General features: G+C 40.9%; 1 protein-coding gene across 1 annotated transcript; it reads right to left on the bottom strand.

The window, feature by feature from the left end:
• Positions 1–7993: 7993 nt before the first annotated feature.
• Positions 7994–8909, bottom strand: LOC149022141 (oil body-associated protein 1A-like). The gene is made up of 3 exons (XM_089147244.1): positions 8788–8909; positions 8305–8708; positions 7994–8217 (listed from the first exon to the last, which is right to left on the bottom strand). Exons 1-3 carry the CDS (start codon positions 8907–8909, stop codon positions 8042–8044), a joined length of 702 nt encoding a protein of 233 aa, XP_089003370.1. The 3' UTR covers positions 7994–8041.
• Positions 8910–15485: the final 6576 nt, after the last annotated feature.

Raw genomic sequence — 15485 nt, 5'->3', positions numbered from 1 at the left:
CATATCATACGCAACTGATATTCATCATATAGAAAGATACAAATAACATGATCAATCGCATATGTAATGACAGGAATAAATATTCATAATAACAAAGAATACATAAACATGGTACTACTATACTTGAAGTACTTACAACAGTAATACAACACTAAGAAATACAATAATGAAAGTCAATCTAAGGAGTTCACAAAATAGAAACAAGATTCACGCGATCTATGTAATTATGGTAACAACAGTCCTTACCTAAATTCGAATCGAAGATAGTCCGGAGATCAAATAGAATGGTCCCAAGGTTAGTACTTGAACCCTAGACAATTATACATGCAATATCAGAAGAAAAATCAAGAAAATCAGAGGTCAAACAGATCGAATTAGATGAAAACACCCTGTCTGTTTTGGATGAAGAAGTGACTTGAATGGTGTTTGACCTAGAAGTTGGACCTTAAGTTCAGTGTGTGATAGCTTTGGAAGGATCTAGGAAGTCAGGTCAAACCTTTCCCTAAGTTGGTTGAAGGCCCAAGTGTTGGTTTTGACCCTGGAGATCCAAAATTCAACAAGATAGAAAAGGGGTACCCTTTGGTCAATCCTCCCTCTTGGTCGATACCATTGACCAAGAACCATCGACCAAAGAAACTCTGGAAAACAAATTTGTCTAATTTTAGAAATTTTGGATTTTGGATCCTCTATATATTGTAACCTCAGTTTAAACCTAAATATTTTGCCTCTCAACTATTGGAGAACATGGGAAGAACCTTAGAGCCTCCTCCTCAAGCCAAGGAAGATCCCCAAGCATTCAACCAAGGATTCCCTCTTTGATTACTCTTCTTCAAGGTTAGTATTCAACCTCTTTCTTATCTGGTATACTCTCTCTACTATTTTCTCTTGTTATTTTGATTATGAGGAAGGTATTACACTACTGTAATGACCCAACCTATCACATCCACCTATCTGGAATACCCGAGTGTGTGATCCACAGCCCCGAAGATCAAGTTTAGGAACGATTATATCCACTTAGCACAATAACATAATCAAAAGCAAGAACAAATCATTGTATTCAAGTAATTTAATAATGAAAAATCAAGAAAGCATCACAGAAGGATCACAAAAGAACATCAGAGTGCAGAAAATGATACCAATCAAGTGTAGAGTGAGGCAGAAAATCACTCCACAGTAGCAGCGAAAAAGTAGATCAAAAGTAAAAGAATGATTACAATCGGTTCCCAACATGAAAGGGAAAACAAACTACTAAGGTCTCCACGAATCTATAAAAGATCAAAAAGAAAATGAGACGATGTCTCATTACTGGCACACAAGTGTTAGAGTCAAACTAATCCTGATAAGCTTCAGTCTCGTACTGGTAGTCTTCACCGTCGTAGATACTGTAGCCAATGCTTTGGGTACCGTAAGAGTCATCAACTTGGTCTTCATAGTATTGACCATCATAATCAACAGTACTTGCAGGTAAGTAATCAACTTGATCTTAATATTATTGACCATCATAATCAACAGTACTTGTAGGTAAGTCTAACAAAAGATGTTGCAAACAGGAGTGAGTTCAAAAGAACTCAGCAAGGCAGTTCATTCCATAATAACATAATAACACATGAAGGCAAATCATACAGAATGCAAAATGATGTAAAACGGACAATGCATATATGCTTCTAACTCTATGTATGCTAGTCTCTATTGGAAGACATGCTTTAAGTCATAGCACCATACTCCCACGGGTAGGGTCTCAAATCACTCTCCCTCAACCATCTCGGTATCTTTGGTTCTTCGGTTGGCAATGGGTCCTGAAACCTTCTTGGACAACCTTGGCTGGGGTTTAGGTAAACACTCTATCACATCATCATTTGGTCTGAGTACTGCCGCATGTCAAGGTTAAGCCTAGCCAAATGCAAGTCTTCTACTTAGTTATATCAATTTAGATCCAGATACTTCCTATCCTCCCCTCTCGGGATCATTTTCCCTAGAGTCAACGTAACCTATGGCTACAACCAACTCGGACTACGGACTCATCAACCCTATTGGTCAACCACATCTAGTTAACAGGAAGTTCTCATGTCCTCTCACGGGTCATTTAACCGGTCTTGAGCACCCATGAGCCCACATTCCACTACTACAACTCTACAATGAATGGCCCCCAAAATGTGATCCATGTCCTCTCATGGGTCATCTCTTTGATCTTGAGCGCCCACAAATCCCCATTGCTGCCACGGGTTGCCCGGTCTCAATTCCCTTCCGATCGGGTCTGATATAATAGGGACATCCTAGCTAAACACTTCTAGATGTGCCCTAGGTATGTCAACCAGTAATTAGGGACAGCGCCAAGCGGCACCATAGGAATGCATCCCATACCACCTCCATTGGTGTCCAATGACAGAAACACCAAAAGGGCATTCCCTATTCTCCAATCACAACTTAGGCAATCACATTCCCAATCAGTCATTCACAAGCACAACTGATAATACAAATCATAAGTAAATAGTCATTCATACAAGATTGAAATTATAATTGAATCACATAAACAAGTACTACTGTAGTTGAGAAACTACAGCAGCAATATAATTATAAGTGTCACATCCACCCAGCCGGTACCCTACCAAGCATACTCAGGTATGTGATCCACAGTCCCAAGGATTAAGTATCAAGCAACCATGCTTCCCACATATGCGATAACACAATCACGAACAATAATAATCAAGGTAAAAGCTTATAATAAAAGGAATCATGAACAAGATAAAAGCAAGATAATCAGAGCGCAGAATTAAAAGATACCAAATGTATAATCAAAAGGAAGGAAGTGAGTGGAATTCACTCCTTCAGTACACAACATAAACTAGATCAATCAAAGTTAAGTTATAGATCCAAAAATTTAAAAGAGTATATCAGTGAAAGTTAAAGTTACAGATCCAGGTTCCAAAAATAACAGTATAAAGGCCTAAGCTAAGGTCTCCTCAGTCTTATACAAGATATCCTCATAGGTATACACATAGGAGACTAAACATGGCCTTTCCCACACCAAGGTCGGGCTAATCTTGGTACAGAGGGTAACCACCCTTGGTATCTTCACCGTAACCTTCATAGTGGCCAAGACCTTTAGAGTAGTATGAGGGATCCTGGTTAGTCTCGAGGTAGGAGCCATCAACTTCTTCGGCACCTACAGAGAAATCTAACAAAACAATTGCACAAAAAGGAATAAGTTCGAGAGAACTCAGCAAGGCAGTTATTCCATAATACATAAGCCATATGATACAAATCATAACATGATGCAAAATGATATGAAACACATGATGCAAGTATGATTCTAACTCTACATATGCTAGTCTCTATAGTAGACATGCTTTAAGTCATAGCACCATACTTCTTTGGGTAAGTCTCAATCACTCAGCACCGGTTGGTAATGGGTCTTGCATCCCTCGGGACAATCTATGGCTGGGGTTTAAGTCACTGCTCTCTCACACCTCCATTTGGTCTAAGTATTGGCACATGTCAAGGTAAAGCCTAGCCCAATGCAAGTTACCTACTCAGTCATATCATGTCAGATCCATATACGTCCATTCCTCCCATCCCGGGATCCTTTCTGGTATCATTCACAGTAGAGTCACGGATATTACTCACCGGACTCACCAACCCTATTGGTCATCCACAAATAGTAGACGGGAAGCTCTCACGTCCTCTCACGGATATAACCCACTGGTCTCGAGCGCCCGTGAGCCCAAGTCTAGCTATTTGCAACCTTACCAATGACTGGCCCCTTTCGGGTATTCGTAGTGTGATTTATGTCCTCTCACGGGTTGGTTACCGGTCTTGAGCGCCCATCAAACCACACTACTACCATGGGTCGTTCGGTCTCAATGCCCTTTCGATTCGGGTCTGATACAACAGGGATGTTGTAATATCCAGCCCTATTCTGACCCTGACCCTAGCCCGGATCCACTGTTGTATTTAGGTCTGAAGACCCGAAGCAGTGGTAGAAGAGACTTATGGACCATTCTGATTGATGATCATGATTCGGAGACCGAGCCCATGGACATTGACGATGATACCCCTTGCTTAAATGCTTTGTCAGTGTTTAAGGAAAGTCTGCGCATCGGAGAAGATTAATCTAGTTGATGTACCTAATGACCTCCTATGCACAATCCAAAGGTATTCCCCGAAACTAGACTTCTTGATTGAATTGTAGAAGAAAACCTCATTCAAATTGACCTTGTATAGCCTTTCAAAACCCTACTTGAAGTTGCTGAACTAAACTTGTTTTTCTGCTGAGAGACATTTTGGTCGATACCATCGACCAAAGTTTCCCACTCTGCCAAGTTAATGATTCCATGGAATATTCTCATTCTATTTATTATAACCTCGAGCCTTGAGCCCTATTGCAATCATTTTCTCACCTGAAAACGTGGGGGGGGGGGGGGGGGGGGGAGCTTCCCAAAGCAACTCCTTGGCTAATGTGAATGGCACTTCACCAAAAAAACTCATTGTTTATCATTGATTCTTGTCTACATTTTTCACACCAAGGTATGAATCACCATTTCATTCTCTATCCTACCATTTTCTATTCTTTTCTATTCCTATCTTGCTAATGAGACATTGGAGATGGTGCTACAACCTTGCAACCACCACTCCAAGTGTCTACATGTACATGATTAACCTATGATCTTCTTAGCCATCCATTGATGCTATGCCTCCATCTCATGCCTAGCATATGTATTCTTTAATTTTTCTTTTAACATCATGCCATTTTGTACCAAACTGAGTTGTAGGGTATGTTATGTTCATGTTTATCACTACTATATGTTTCCAATCGAATTTCTATTAGTTCCCCTAGCTATTACATGCCATTTTTCATGTCAATGCAATCAATTCCAACTCATGCCATGATGTTTGTCACTTGAACTTGTTAGCTCAATTTGGGGCTTTTTGTTTGGACCATTGGATTGAGTAAATTTCTTGACTTATAGTGTCCTACTACTGTTGTTAAGCATTCCTCCAAGTTTCAGATTGATCCGAACACCGGAAAACCAATTTCGGATGAAAACCCCCAAAATCCACTATTCTATCCCGAAGAGAATTTTGGTCGATCCTTTTGGTCGATACCATCGACCAAGAACCATCGACCAAAGTTGTTGCTGACAGCAACCTTGGCCAGTTTTGATCCAATTAGCATCCGATCTTCCCAATTTCTTCTCTAACTTATTATTGATGTTTGTTTAAGGTCTTAACAATTCTTTTGGACTATTTCTTGGTATTCTCAATTCATCATCAATTCAACCCAAGGTAAGGATGGTTATCTCCATAAACATATAGATCATCAACTTATGATTTATGTTCTTATTTATGAATAGAATCTCTTGATTACTTTTAATCTTTATAAGACTGTTATATATGTGTTAGAACAGTAGTATTGAAATCTTTATACTCTTGTCATGTTACATTACTATTCTTGTTTACTTATGTCTATGGTGATTCATTTCAATATCATGATTTAACTTTTATGATAAGATGTATTGGATGCATAAAAGATGATGAACTTGAATATGTGATTGCCTACGTATAACTTGGGATTGGGGAGTGTCCTATTGACACTTCTGTCCTTAGGCATCGGAGGGAATAGTATGAGATGTTCTCCGATGGTGCCTATCTACACTCTCCCGGGTTATTGGATGACATACATATGATTGTCTAGTTGGGTGGCTAGGTTTATCCTTGTTGTGTCAGACCCGAATTGGAAGGGCATTGAGACCGAACGACCCGTGGTAATGTATGGTTGGATGGGCGCTCTAGGCCAGTAACCAATCCAGTAGGGGACATAAACCATGCTACGGATACCCGAGAGGGGCCATTTATTGGTAGGGTTGCAAATAGCTAGACCTGGGCTCACGGGTGCTCAAAACCGGCAACCAACCCGTGAGAGGACGTGAGAGCTTCCTGTTTACTATTTGTGGATGACCAATAGGGTTGATGAGTCTGACTCTAGTGTGAAGGATACCAGAAAGGATCGTCGGGGGCGAGGAATGGACGTATCTGGATCTGACTTGACCGACTGAGTAGATGACTTGCGTTGGGCTAGGCTTTACTGTGACATGCGCCAGTACTTATACCAAATGGTGATGTGAGAGAGCGGTGACGGATCCCCTTACCATGGTTTTTGAGATGACTTTACCGATATTCTCCTGGCAGACCCAAGATATCTTGTATGATTGAGGGGGAGTGACTGACAACCCAGAGAAGTATGGTGCTATGACTTAAAGCATGTCTACCCTAGAGACTAGCATTTATAGATCGAGTTAGAATCATATTTGCATCATATGTTCCATATCACATTGCATTATGTTATGTTCTGTATGTGTATGATTTCTAATTATGGAATAACTACCTTGCTAAGTTCTTCAAACTCATTCCTTTTGTACAAATGTTTTTAGATTATCCTATAGGCACCGAAGATTTTGATGGCACCCCCTTCAAGACGGACTATGATTCCACATACTACCCTTCGGGTAGTGACATCTGTGAAGATCCGAGTGTTGGTGCCGAGGAGGATTACTATTCACACCAGGGTTAGCCTCACGGTTGTGCGGGAGCGGCAGAGCTGGGTTTTCTTCATCCGTACAATTGAGGAGACTATTATTAGAGTAGAAGAAACCCTAGCTTAGTGCCCCATTTCTCTGGTGTATTTATGGAGTATTTGGATCTGTAATTAACTTGTTTGGATTTATCTTTTAGATACTTGAACATGTAACTAACTTTATCATACTTCTTTTTCGCTACTCTGAGAGGGTGGTTATCACACCTTCTCTCACCTTTATGATTATGTTCACACTTTGATATTATCTGTTTTCCGCACTCTGATTTATTTAATCTTACCTTATTCATGATACTTAGTATTAGTTGTTTTTACCTTGATTATTATTGTTCATGATTATGTCATTGTGTATGTGGGACGCATGGACCTACGAATCTTGATCCTTAGATTGTGGATTACATTCCCGGATATTCCATATGAGGTACTTGCTGGGTGGATGTGACAACGTATCCATAATCTGATCACTCAAGTCATGCGGCTGTTACCAAAATATATAACCTATATTTTCTAGAGTTTCTATTTAATAATTAATGAATCCCAACATGAGCTTTACAAGTTCCAAGACAAAACACAGCATAGCAGGGAGAGTAGCATCATCAGAAGTTAGTTGTTCAGGAGGAAACATTTGGTCAACAAAGGTGGGGATTTCAGGAGAGGATGAGTATAATTGAATCACGCATGCTACAATTTGATTTGGATTTCAGTCATGCGGTGGTTGTTATTCATCACCAACACTATTTTTCTCTTTCCTGTGCCAAGTCTTAACTTCATGTAGTAAAATCTAGTATTTCGATCCCATCCCGAATGCACTCCTGTCTGGGTTTTGAGAATTATTTATCCAACTCAACGATGCTTTCTTTTGGTTATAACGTGACTAGTTAGGGGAGGGGGATGATTCTATGGCCTAAAGTTCAGCTTCAATTTGGTCACAAATGCTATTTATATTTCCAAATACTAAAGTGTTCCCAATTCTTAGGAATCCAAACAGATTTGCTAATTTTCCACTGAGGAAAAATTCCCCAGGTTGGTTTCAGTCGGAGCAAATGGCCTGGAGCAAATGGCCTGGAAACAATATGGATGTCTCTTCAGATTTTACAGTAACAAGATTCTCTCAATTATATAGTCACATATCCATTGGATATAATTGACTAGGGTCCGTGGGAAAGCTGACTAGAAATAGATATTTTTGCCAAGACACAAACGCATAAACATGTATCCATTCATTAATCTAAATATACCAAACGTTACCACTATGATACACGGATGTCCAACACAAACCCTAGATATTATGTTCTAGGCAAACCAAGTTTACAACCTACTTGTTATCGGATTATTTTGAACACTACTTGTTACCAAAAAAAAGCTTACAACTTACTTGACAAAATTAAACCACTTAGGATTACATAAAGACCAACTTCAGCGTGGTGGGTTGCAAAAGGTAAGCCCTAATACTTAGACAAAAACCCTGGGAACAGATTCCACTGGCTTGGGATCTGTCTCTCTAAGCTTCGTCTTCAGCCCCTGTCCTCCTCCATTTGCTAATGGATGAATTCCACGCACCGGCCCTGTTATGTACGCCCTGTTCTTCCTTTCTTCGTCAAAATTCACACCATATCGCTTCTGTACCTCTGCAATGAATGACATAACATAACATGTAATATGCTTCTACTAAAAAGCCATGAAAAGATGTTAATTAAGTGAAGCCAGCCATGTACCTTGAGCGAGATTGCCGTTGAGATGACCATCTCTAGTGAGGGCCATCATGATCTGGGGCAAACCAAGAGGGAGCTCGTCACCTCTATCGACCTGCCAGAAATGAATAGTCTTACCGTAGGTTCTAGCCACCTTCTCGAGATCCATTCTCTGCACTGCTTCAGGCACCCCTGGCAGGAACAAAGTTCCACTCTTCACTTCGTACTCATGGGAGTGCCAAAGTGGCTTCTCAGCATTTGGCAAGTTCTGAAAGAGGTCCTCCGATATCATATATTCTACACCGATTAGCCGTGCATCCGCTTCTGGGCCATCGTAGATAACGCACTGTCTCATCTCTTCAGTCTGGTGAGAGCAGAAGTGGTGTGCCACCACCTGTCTTGTCATGTCATCAGCGTAGAAATGGAACCTGCAAAGAAGCGAAACTGATGATTCTGGATCTTTTTCCTATCTTAAATGATTTTCGGGAAGAAAAAGAACAAGATTACGCGCAGAGGTGTTGATGGATTTTGTTGATTGGAGCGAAAGTTTGGATTGCGCTTGCCGCTGTGTCTGTCAACGCCGTGCCGGTCCGAGTGGGTTCGCCTGGAATGCTCACTCGAGTAGCCATTTTTAATTCCTACAAGAACAGTACTGTTGCTTTTACTATCCTTTTTATTTTTTTATTTCTGTCTTCTGCCGATTCCTTCTTATTTAAGATGAACCGTTCAAATAATCCACGCAAACTCACTCGACAATTTAGTGGTACTTCCATTAGATGGAACGTGGACGTAAACGTGTCTCGTCACTTTAAACATAGATGACTGGTGGCTAAACTAGCGTAGCTTACTCTTACTATGGGACAAGTTGATAAAAGCCATTGTGTGTTCTTGAAGTCCTAACAGGTGTACTCCTTTGGGAGGGACCTTGCTTCACTCAACCAAAACATTTTCAGTCACCGGGTCAAAATAGAGATTTCGATCTTGACATTGGATATTCAATGGTCGAGATCTGAATCTCGATCGAAACTTTGAATCCGACGATCCAAAATTCAGCTTGACAGTCCTAAAGCAATTTCCTGCTGGGAATGGGTGTTTATTGTGACATCAGGTGCATACCGAAGCTATGATGAGTCGGCATCAAAGAATTACAAAAGATGCCACAGCTTGTTCCTTTTGTAAATGGAATTTTATAATAAAATATTTGCTGACAGAAAAGGAGGAAACCATTCATTTAATAATTTATCACAGTACTACTATAGAAAACTACATGCATAAATGAGCCAAAAAGTAAGGATACAACGAGTCTAGTATTGAGTCAAACTACGCAAATCACACCAAACTAATTAGAATTCACTTTATGTTCTTGAAGTTCTTGAAACCATATGGTGATGTTCTTGTTTCTTGTTTTTTGATTCTTGACTATTCTTTATTTCTTAGAGTGAATTCTCCATTCACTCTATGTTTTTGAAGTTCTTGAAACCATATGGTGATGTTCATGTTTCGTGATTCTTGACTATTCTTTCTTTCTTAGAGTGAATTCCCCAATTCACTCTATGTTCTTGAAGTTCTTGAAACCCTATGGTGATGTTCTTGTTTCTTGATTCTTGACTATTCTTTATTTCTTAGAGTGAATTCTCCATTCACTCTATGTTCTTGAAGTTCTTGAAACCATATGGTGATGTTCTTGTTTCGTGATTCTTGACTATTCTTTCTTTCTTAGAGTGAATTCTCCAATTCTTATGTCCTTGAAGTTTTTGAAACCATATGGTGATGTTCTTGTTTCTTGATGTTATTGATTATTGATCTTACCAGAATCCTTGATTACCCCTTTGTATTGTTTTCTTACAAGTTTATGGTTGTGGGGGAGGTCTCATACCATTACCATGACATTCCCTTGTGTCCTCATGATTGAGGAGTCGATCCCTAATGTTTCTTGGACAATTGGAAACCATTATATGAAGAGATTTTGGTGGGAAACCCTTGGGTAATCCTCATGAGAGAATATCCAATTGGGGACCCTATTATTTATAAATCCTCCCCAATGCATTATTTGTTTTGAATTACTAAAAAGATGTTTCCCTTTCACTCTGTGAACCTACCTTGGGTTATCTTGAGAACCAATCTAAGGGAACCTTCATGAGATGATATTTAATTGAAAACCCTAATCCTTTGCTAATTGTTGGGTCCTCCCCAAAGCTTTCTGTTGGAATTTATTAATTTGATTAATAAATTAAATGCCCAAGGGCAATATTGGAAACTCACTATTAGGGCGGTTACAAAATAGGGTTATATATTTTGGTAACCACCGCATTAGTGAAAAAGTAACTGAGTGATTCATTCGCACGAGCGAATCTCTGAGAAACGGCGGCTCCATCTCTCTCTCCCTCTCTCTTAGAATCGCAGGCTTAGATTTTCTTCTTTGCTAGTATTTGATCTTCATTCCATTAATCCATGGCATTTGGGTTGTGGATATTATTCCCTCTCCCTGTGATTGAGGAATCTCGCCGGTAAATCTTTGGTGGTGGAACGAGAACGTGGATCTAGACTTCCGCTGCGAATACTTCAAGTAAAGGAAAGCAAATCCAGGTAAGGAATTTTTTCCCCATCAATTAATTGAATTGAATTACTTTTGATGTATTACCTACATTGGCATCAGAGCCATTGGTTCCCACGTTTATTGTTCCTCCCCATTGTTTAATTTTATTGTATGGATCCAATGGGAGGATCAAGGGTTTAATACGAAACCCATGGGAGAATTGATAGGGTTTTTGGAAACCTTTAATTTTGATTCGGATCTGAGTGAGAGATCCTTGTGAATTTCCTTAATGAAGATTTGCATGAATTGATAATCCATGATGATAATTTTTTATTTAAAAAATTTTATTGTTGGATTTTTCCATGTGTTTTTGGATGATTTTTTGAGTGAATAAACGTGTTTTACCGTTTTTTTTTTCGTTCAAGAAAAATTGAAAAATCGCCGTTTTTTGGTCACTGTGGACCAGACGGACGACCGTCTGGTCAGATGGTCGTCCGTCTATTATCAGAGTGGTCACAGTGACCCAGACGGAATTTCCGTCTGGGAGACGGTCATCCGTCTGGGCCAGACGGTCGACCGTCTGAACCAGACGGTCATCCATCTGGTCACAGAATGCCAGACGGAATTTTCGTCTGGGCAGACGGTCATCCGTCTGGTCACAGAATGCCAGACGGAATTTCCGTCTGGGCAGACGGTCATCTGTCTGGGCATAAAAGGCAGACGGAATTCCGTCTGGGCAGACGGCAGTCCGTCTGGGAGATGGATTTTTTGGATATTGGTCTGTCCAGTTCGGAATGTGTTTCTAACTTACTGGACACCAATGGCCCGACAATCTGTGTGATGTTTGGGCATTGAGGGCCTATTGGGGCCTAGTGGGAGCTAATGAGGTAGAAGTGTTCTGTGTGAACCACCTCATAGCTTTAACATGATTGCATGTTTTATTTTAATAAAATTGTTTTTTTATGGGTCTATCAATCATGTTTCTTGCACAGAATGAAACTAGTGTATAAGTCTATGTGGGTTTGCATGAGAATTTGATTGAATGTTTGTTAGCATCTCTTTTGGTTTAAATGCTTATCCCATAGGTTGACTATGCTAGTGTGATTTGCTGTTGCTTGAGTTGTGTTTTATGCTAGAATAGTTGAACTCATCCTAGTATGTAATGTCTCTAGAATGAATGGCTGCTACCAAGAGCATTGTTGCTAACTTCGCGAAAGGAGATAAACCGAATGAGAGATATTATGACCTTTGGCACCGAAAGGTGCAGTATCTCCTAGAAGAATAGAACATGCTGGAAACCGTAAACTAGACCATGTCCCCACCTGAGGAAGGTACCACTGCACAGTATAGCAGGAACCTTGAGCTTTACAATGCCTGGAAGAGGAAAGACCGGGTAGCCAGGATTACAATCCTGAGCTCCATGAAGGATGACCTGATGCTTCGATTTGAGAAGCATAGGACTGCAAAGTCTTTGTGGGAGGCTGTGAAGAGTAGGGAGGGACTTCCACCACAAGAGGCTGCCAGCTCGGACTCACCTTTGACGGTTATAAGATGTGCCAGGGTCACACCATGAGGCAGCATATAACCATCATGTCCAACATGATTAGTGAGTTGAGCGAATGTGGGCGCCTAAAGACTGAAGAGGAGCAAGTCTCTGCATTCATTAGGTCATTGCCTAAGTCTTGGGAGCATATGAAGATCTTCTTGACTCATGTTGATGAGGTCAAGACATTTGATCAAGCTGCCAAGCACCTTGAGCTAGAGGAGGATCGGATGTTGGCCGATGTCCCTCACATTGAAATAGTTGCTGCTGAAGCAAGCACTCGTAAGGGTGCAGGCTTCAAGCGCAAGAAGGAGAGAGCTCAACCTCAGTGGTCTAGGCAAAATAATAGAGGTGGGAACAGAAACAAGAGTGGTTTATGAGACATGGTTTTAGAGTTGTATTTGAAAACAATTCTTTGGTTTTGTATTTGGGTGATACAGTTTATGGTTATGGTTTTCTTCTGAATGGTTTCATTGTATTGGATACAATTGATTATTCATTTAATTCTAGTAGTGCTTTTGTTTGCCAAGATACTGTGTGTATTGTTTCTAATTTGTGGCATGCTAGACTAAGACATATTGGTTTAGATAGGATGAACAGGTTGGCAAGAGAAGGTCTCTTAGGCCAAGGTTCACTATCTGATTTGCCAATCTGTGAGTCATGTCTAGCAGGAAAAGCAACTAGAAAACCATTTAAAAGGGCTTTGAGAGCATCTCTTCCTTTAGAACTTATCCATTCAGATGTGTGTGGACCCATGAATGTGCATACTAGAAAAGGACAGTCTTATTTCATCACATTCATAGATGACTATACAAGGTATGGTCACTTTTATCTAATTTCTCATAAGTTAGAAGCTCTGGAATGTTTTAAGAAATTCATGAGCTTAGTTGAGAATCAGTTAGACAAAAGGTTTAAAACTCTTAGAACGGATAGAGGTAGAGAGTATCTCTCCGATATGTTCAAAGGGTTATGTGATGAAAAGGGGATATCTAGACAACTTACTATTCCAGGGACTCCACAGCAAAATGGGGTTGCTGAGAGGAGGAATAGAACCTTGCTAGACATGGTGAGATCCATGATGGCGCAGGCAAATCTACCCATCTCTTATTGGGGAGATGCTTTGCTGACTGCGGCCTATATCCTCAACAGAGTTCCAACCAAATCGGTTCCTTCCACACCATATGAGTTGTGGACCGGAAGGAAGCCAGATTTGAGTTACTTGCGCGCATGGGGATGTGCAGCATATGTTCACTCTACTTCTCACCAATATGGAAAGCTTGGACCCAGAGGAAGAAAGTGTATCTTTGTGAGATATTCTGAACCTTCAAAGGGCCATGTCTTCATTGGACTAGATGAGAGTGAGAGGAGAACGGAACTTGAGTCTAGGGATGCAACATTCTTGGAAAATGATTTTCCATCTCTTTCAGGAGTTAACAAAGAATCATCGGAATTCTTTGAGATACAAGATAGTGGTCTTGTCACTCCAGGGATTCAGATTCTGGATAATGAACCTGGGGTTCATCCAGAAGATCCTAGTGGGAGTGGGAGTGCAGATGTGATAGCTACCTTAGACGGTGAGCAATTTGACATGCACTTGCGCCGTAGTGGGCGCGGGCTAGTTCCTCGTCGACGTTTCGACATAGAGGATGAAGCCTACATGGTAACTCTCCCGAAGAGATCGACCTGTGAGATGATTTCAGTCGATGAGCATGAACCAAAGAGCATGCAGGAAGCTCTTGCGGGGTCAAGCTCAAAGGAATGGTTAAAAGCAATAAAGGAAGAGTTGGAGTCGATGAAAGTTAATCATGTCTGGGACTTGGTTGACTTGCCGCTAGGCCGAAAGGCAATTGGGAACAAGTGGGTTCTCAAGATCAAAAGAAAGGCGGATGGATCTATTGAGAGATTCAAGGCTCGTTTAGTGGCTAAGGGCTACACCCAACGAGAGGGCGTTGATTATGAGGAAACTTTTTCCCCTGTGGTTAGGTTTGCCTCAATTCGCCTCATACTAGCCATTGTTGCTCAGTTGGACTTGGAGCTTTATCAGATGGATGTAAAAACTGCTTTTCTCAATGGAGAACTTGAGGAAGAGATCTATATGGATCAACCTCAAGGCTTTGAAGCACATGGACTTGAGCGCAAAGTGTGCAAGCTTAAGAAGTCCATATATGGCTTAAAGCAAGCATCTAGACAGTGGAATGTGCGCTTCCACCAAGCTATGATGGAAAATGGTTTTTCCATGCTTGAGGAAGACCACTGTGTTTACACCAAGAGATCTGATAATAATTATGTCATTCTGACACTGTACGTAGATGACATACTTATGGCTAGCAATAGCAAGGAGCTATTGGAAACCATTAAGAAATAGTTGTCCTCCGTATTTGATATGAAGGACATGGGTGAAGCAAGCTATGTGCTTGGTGTCAAGATTGTCAGAAATAGGTAAAAGAGATTACTGGGTTTATCTCAAGAGACCTATATTGACAATGTCTTGACGAGATACCAGATGCACAACTGCAAACCAATTGATACTCCAGTGGAGAAGGGTTTGCATTTGAACCTTGATATGGGTCCTAAGACTCCAGAGGAGAAAACCAAGATGGAAAGAGTTCCATATTCTAGTGCAGTGGGTAGCCTTATGTACGCTATGATGTGTACTAGGCCGGATATTTGTTATGCAGTGGGTTTGGTTAGTTGGTACCAATCAAACCCATGCATAGAGCACTGGAAAGCAGTCAAGAGGATATTGAGATATCTCAGAGGAACGAGTAACTACATGTTGTGTTACCAAGGATCGGATTTGCGGTTAGTTGGCTATAGTGATGCCGACTGGGCTGGAGACATCGATGAGCGCAAATCAACCTCTGGATATGCTTTCTTGCTGAATGGCGGGGCCATTTCATGGTGTAGCAAGAAGCAGGCTTGTATATCCCTCTCGACCATGGAAGCAGAGTATGTGGCATGCTCAGCTGCGGTTCAAGAGGCTGTTTGGTTGAGGAGATTCCTTCGACATCTCGGGATTGTGATGACATCCAAAGAGGCTGCCCTTGTCTACTGTGATAGTACGGCAGCTCTTAGCTATGTCAAGGACCCCAAGTATCATGGGAAGACCAAACATATACAGTTGAG

Source organism: Hakea prostrata, chromosome 3 (assembly GCF_041222555.1).
Source record: "Hakea prostrata isolate BN-2017 chromosome 3, UWA_Hpros_2, whole genome shotgun sequence".
Lineage (NCBI taxonomy): Eukaryota > Viridiplantae > Streptophyta > Magnoliopsida > Proteales > Proteaceae > Hakea > Hakea prostrata.
Note: the sequence above shows the minus strand (reverse complement) of the source record. Positions and strands in the feature narration are given on the sequence as shown.

Coding starts and splice junctions, on each gene's coding strand:
- LOC149022141 (XM_089147244.1), bottom strand. CDS start 8,909: ATGGCTACTCGAGTGAGCATTCCAGGCGAACCCACTCGGACCGGCACG. Junction 8,709..8,787: donor ATCCATCAACACCTCTGCGC/GTAATCTTGTTC, acceptor GCTTCTTTGCAG/GTTCCATTTCTACGCTGATG. Junction 8,218..8,304: donor CAACGGCAATCTCGCTCAAG/GTACATGGCTGG, acceptor CATTCATTGCAG/AGGTACAGAAGCGATATGGT.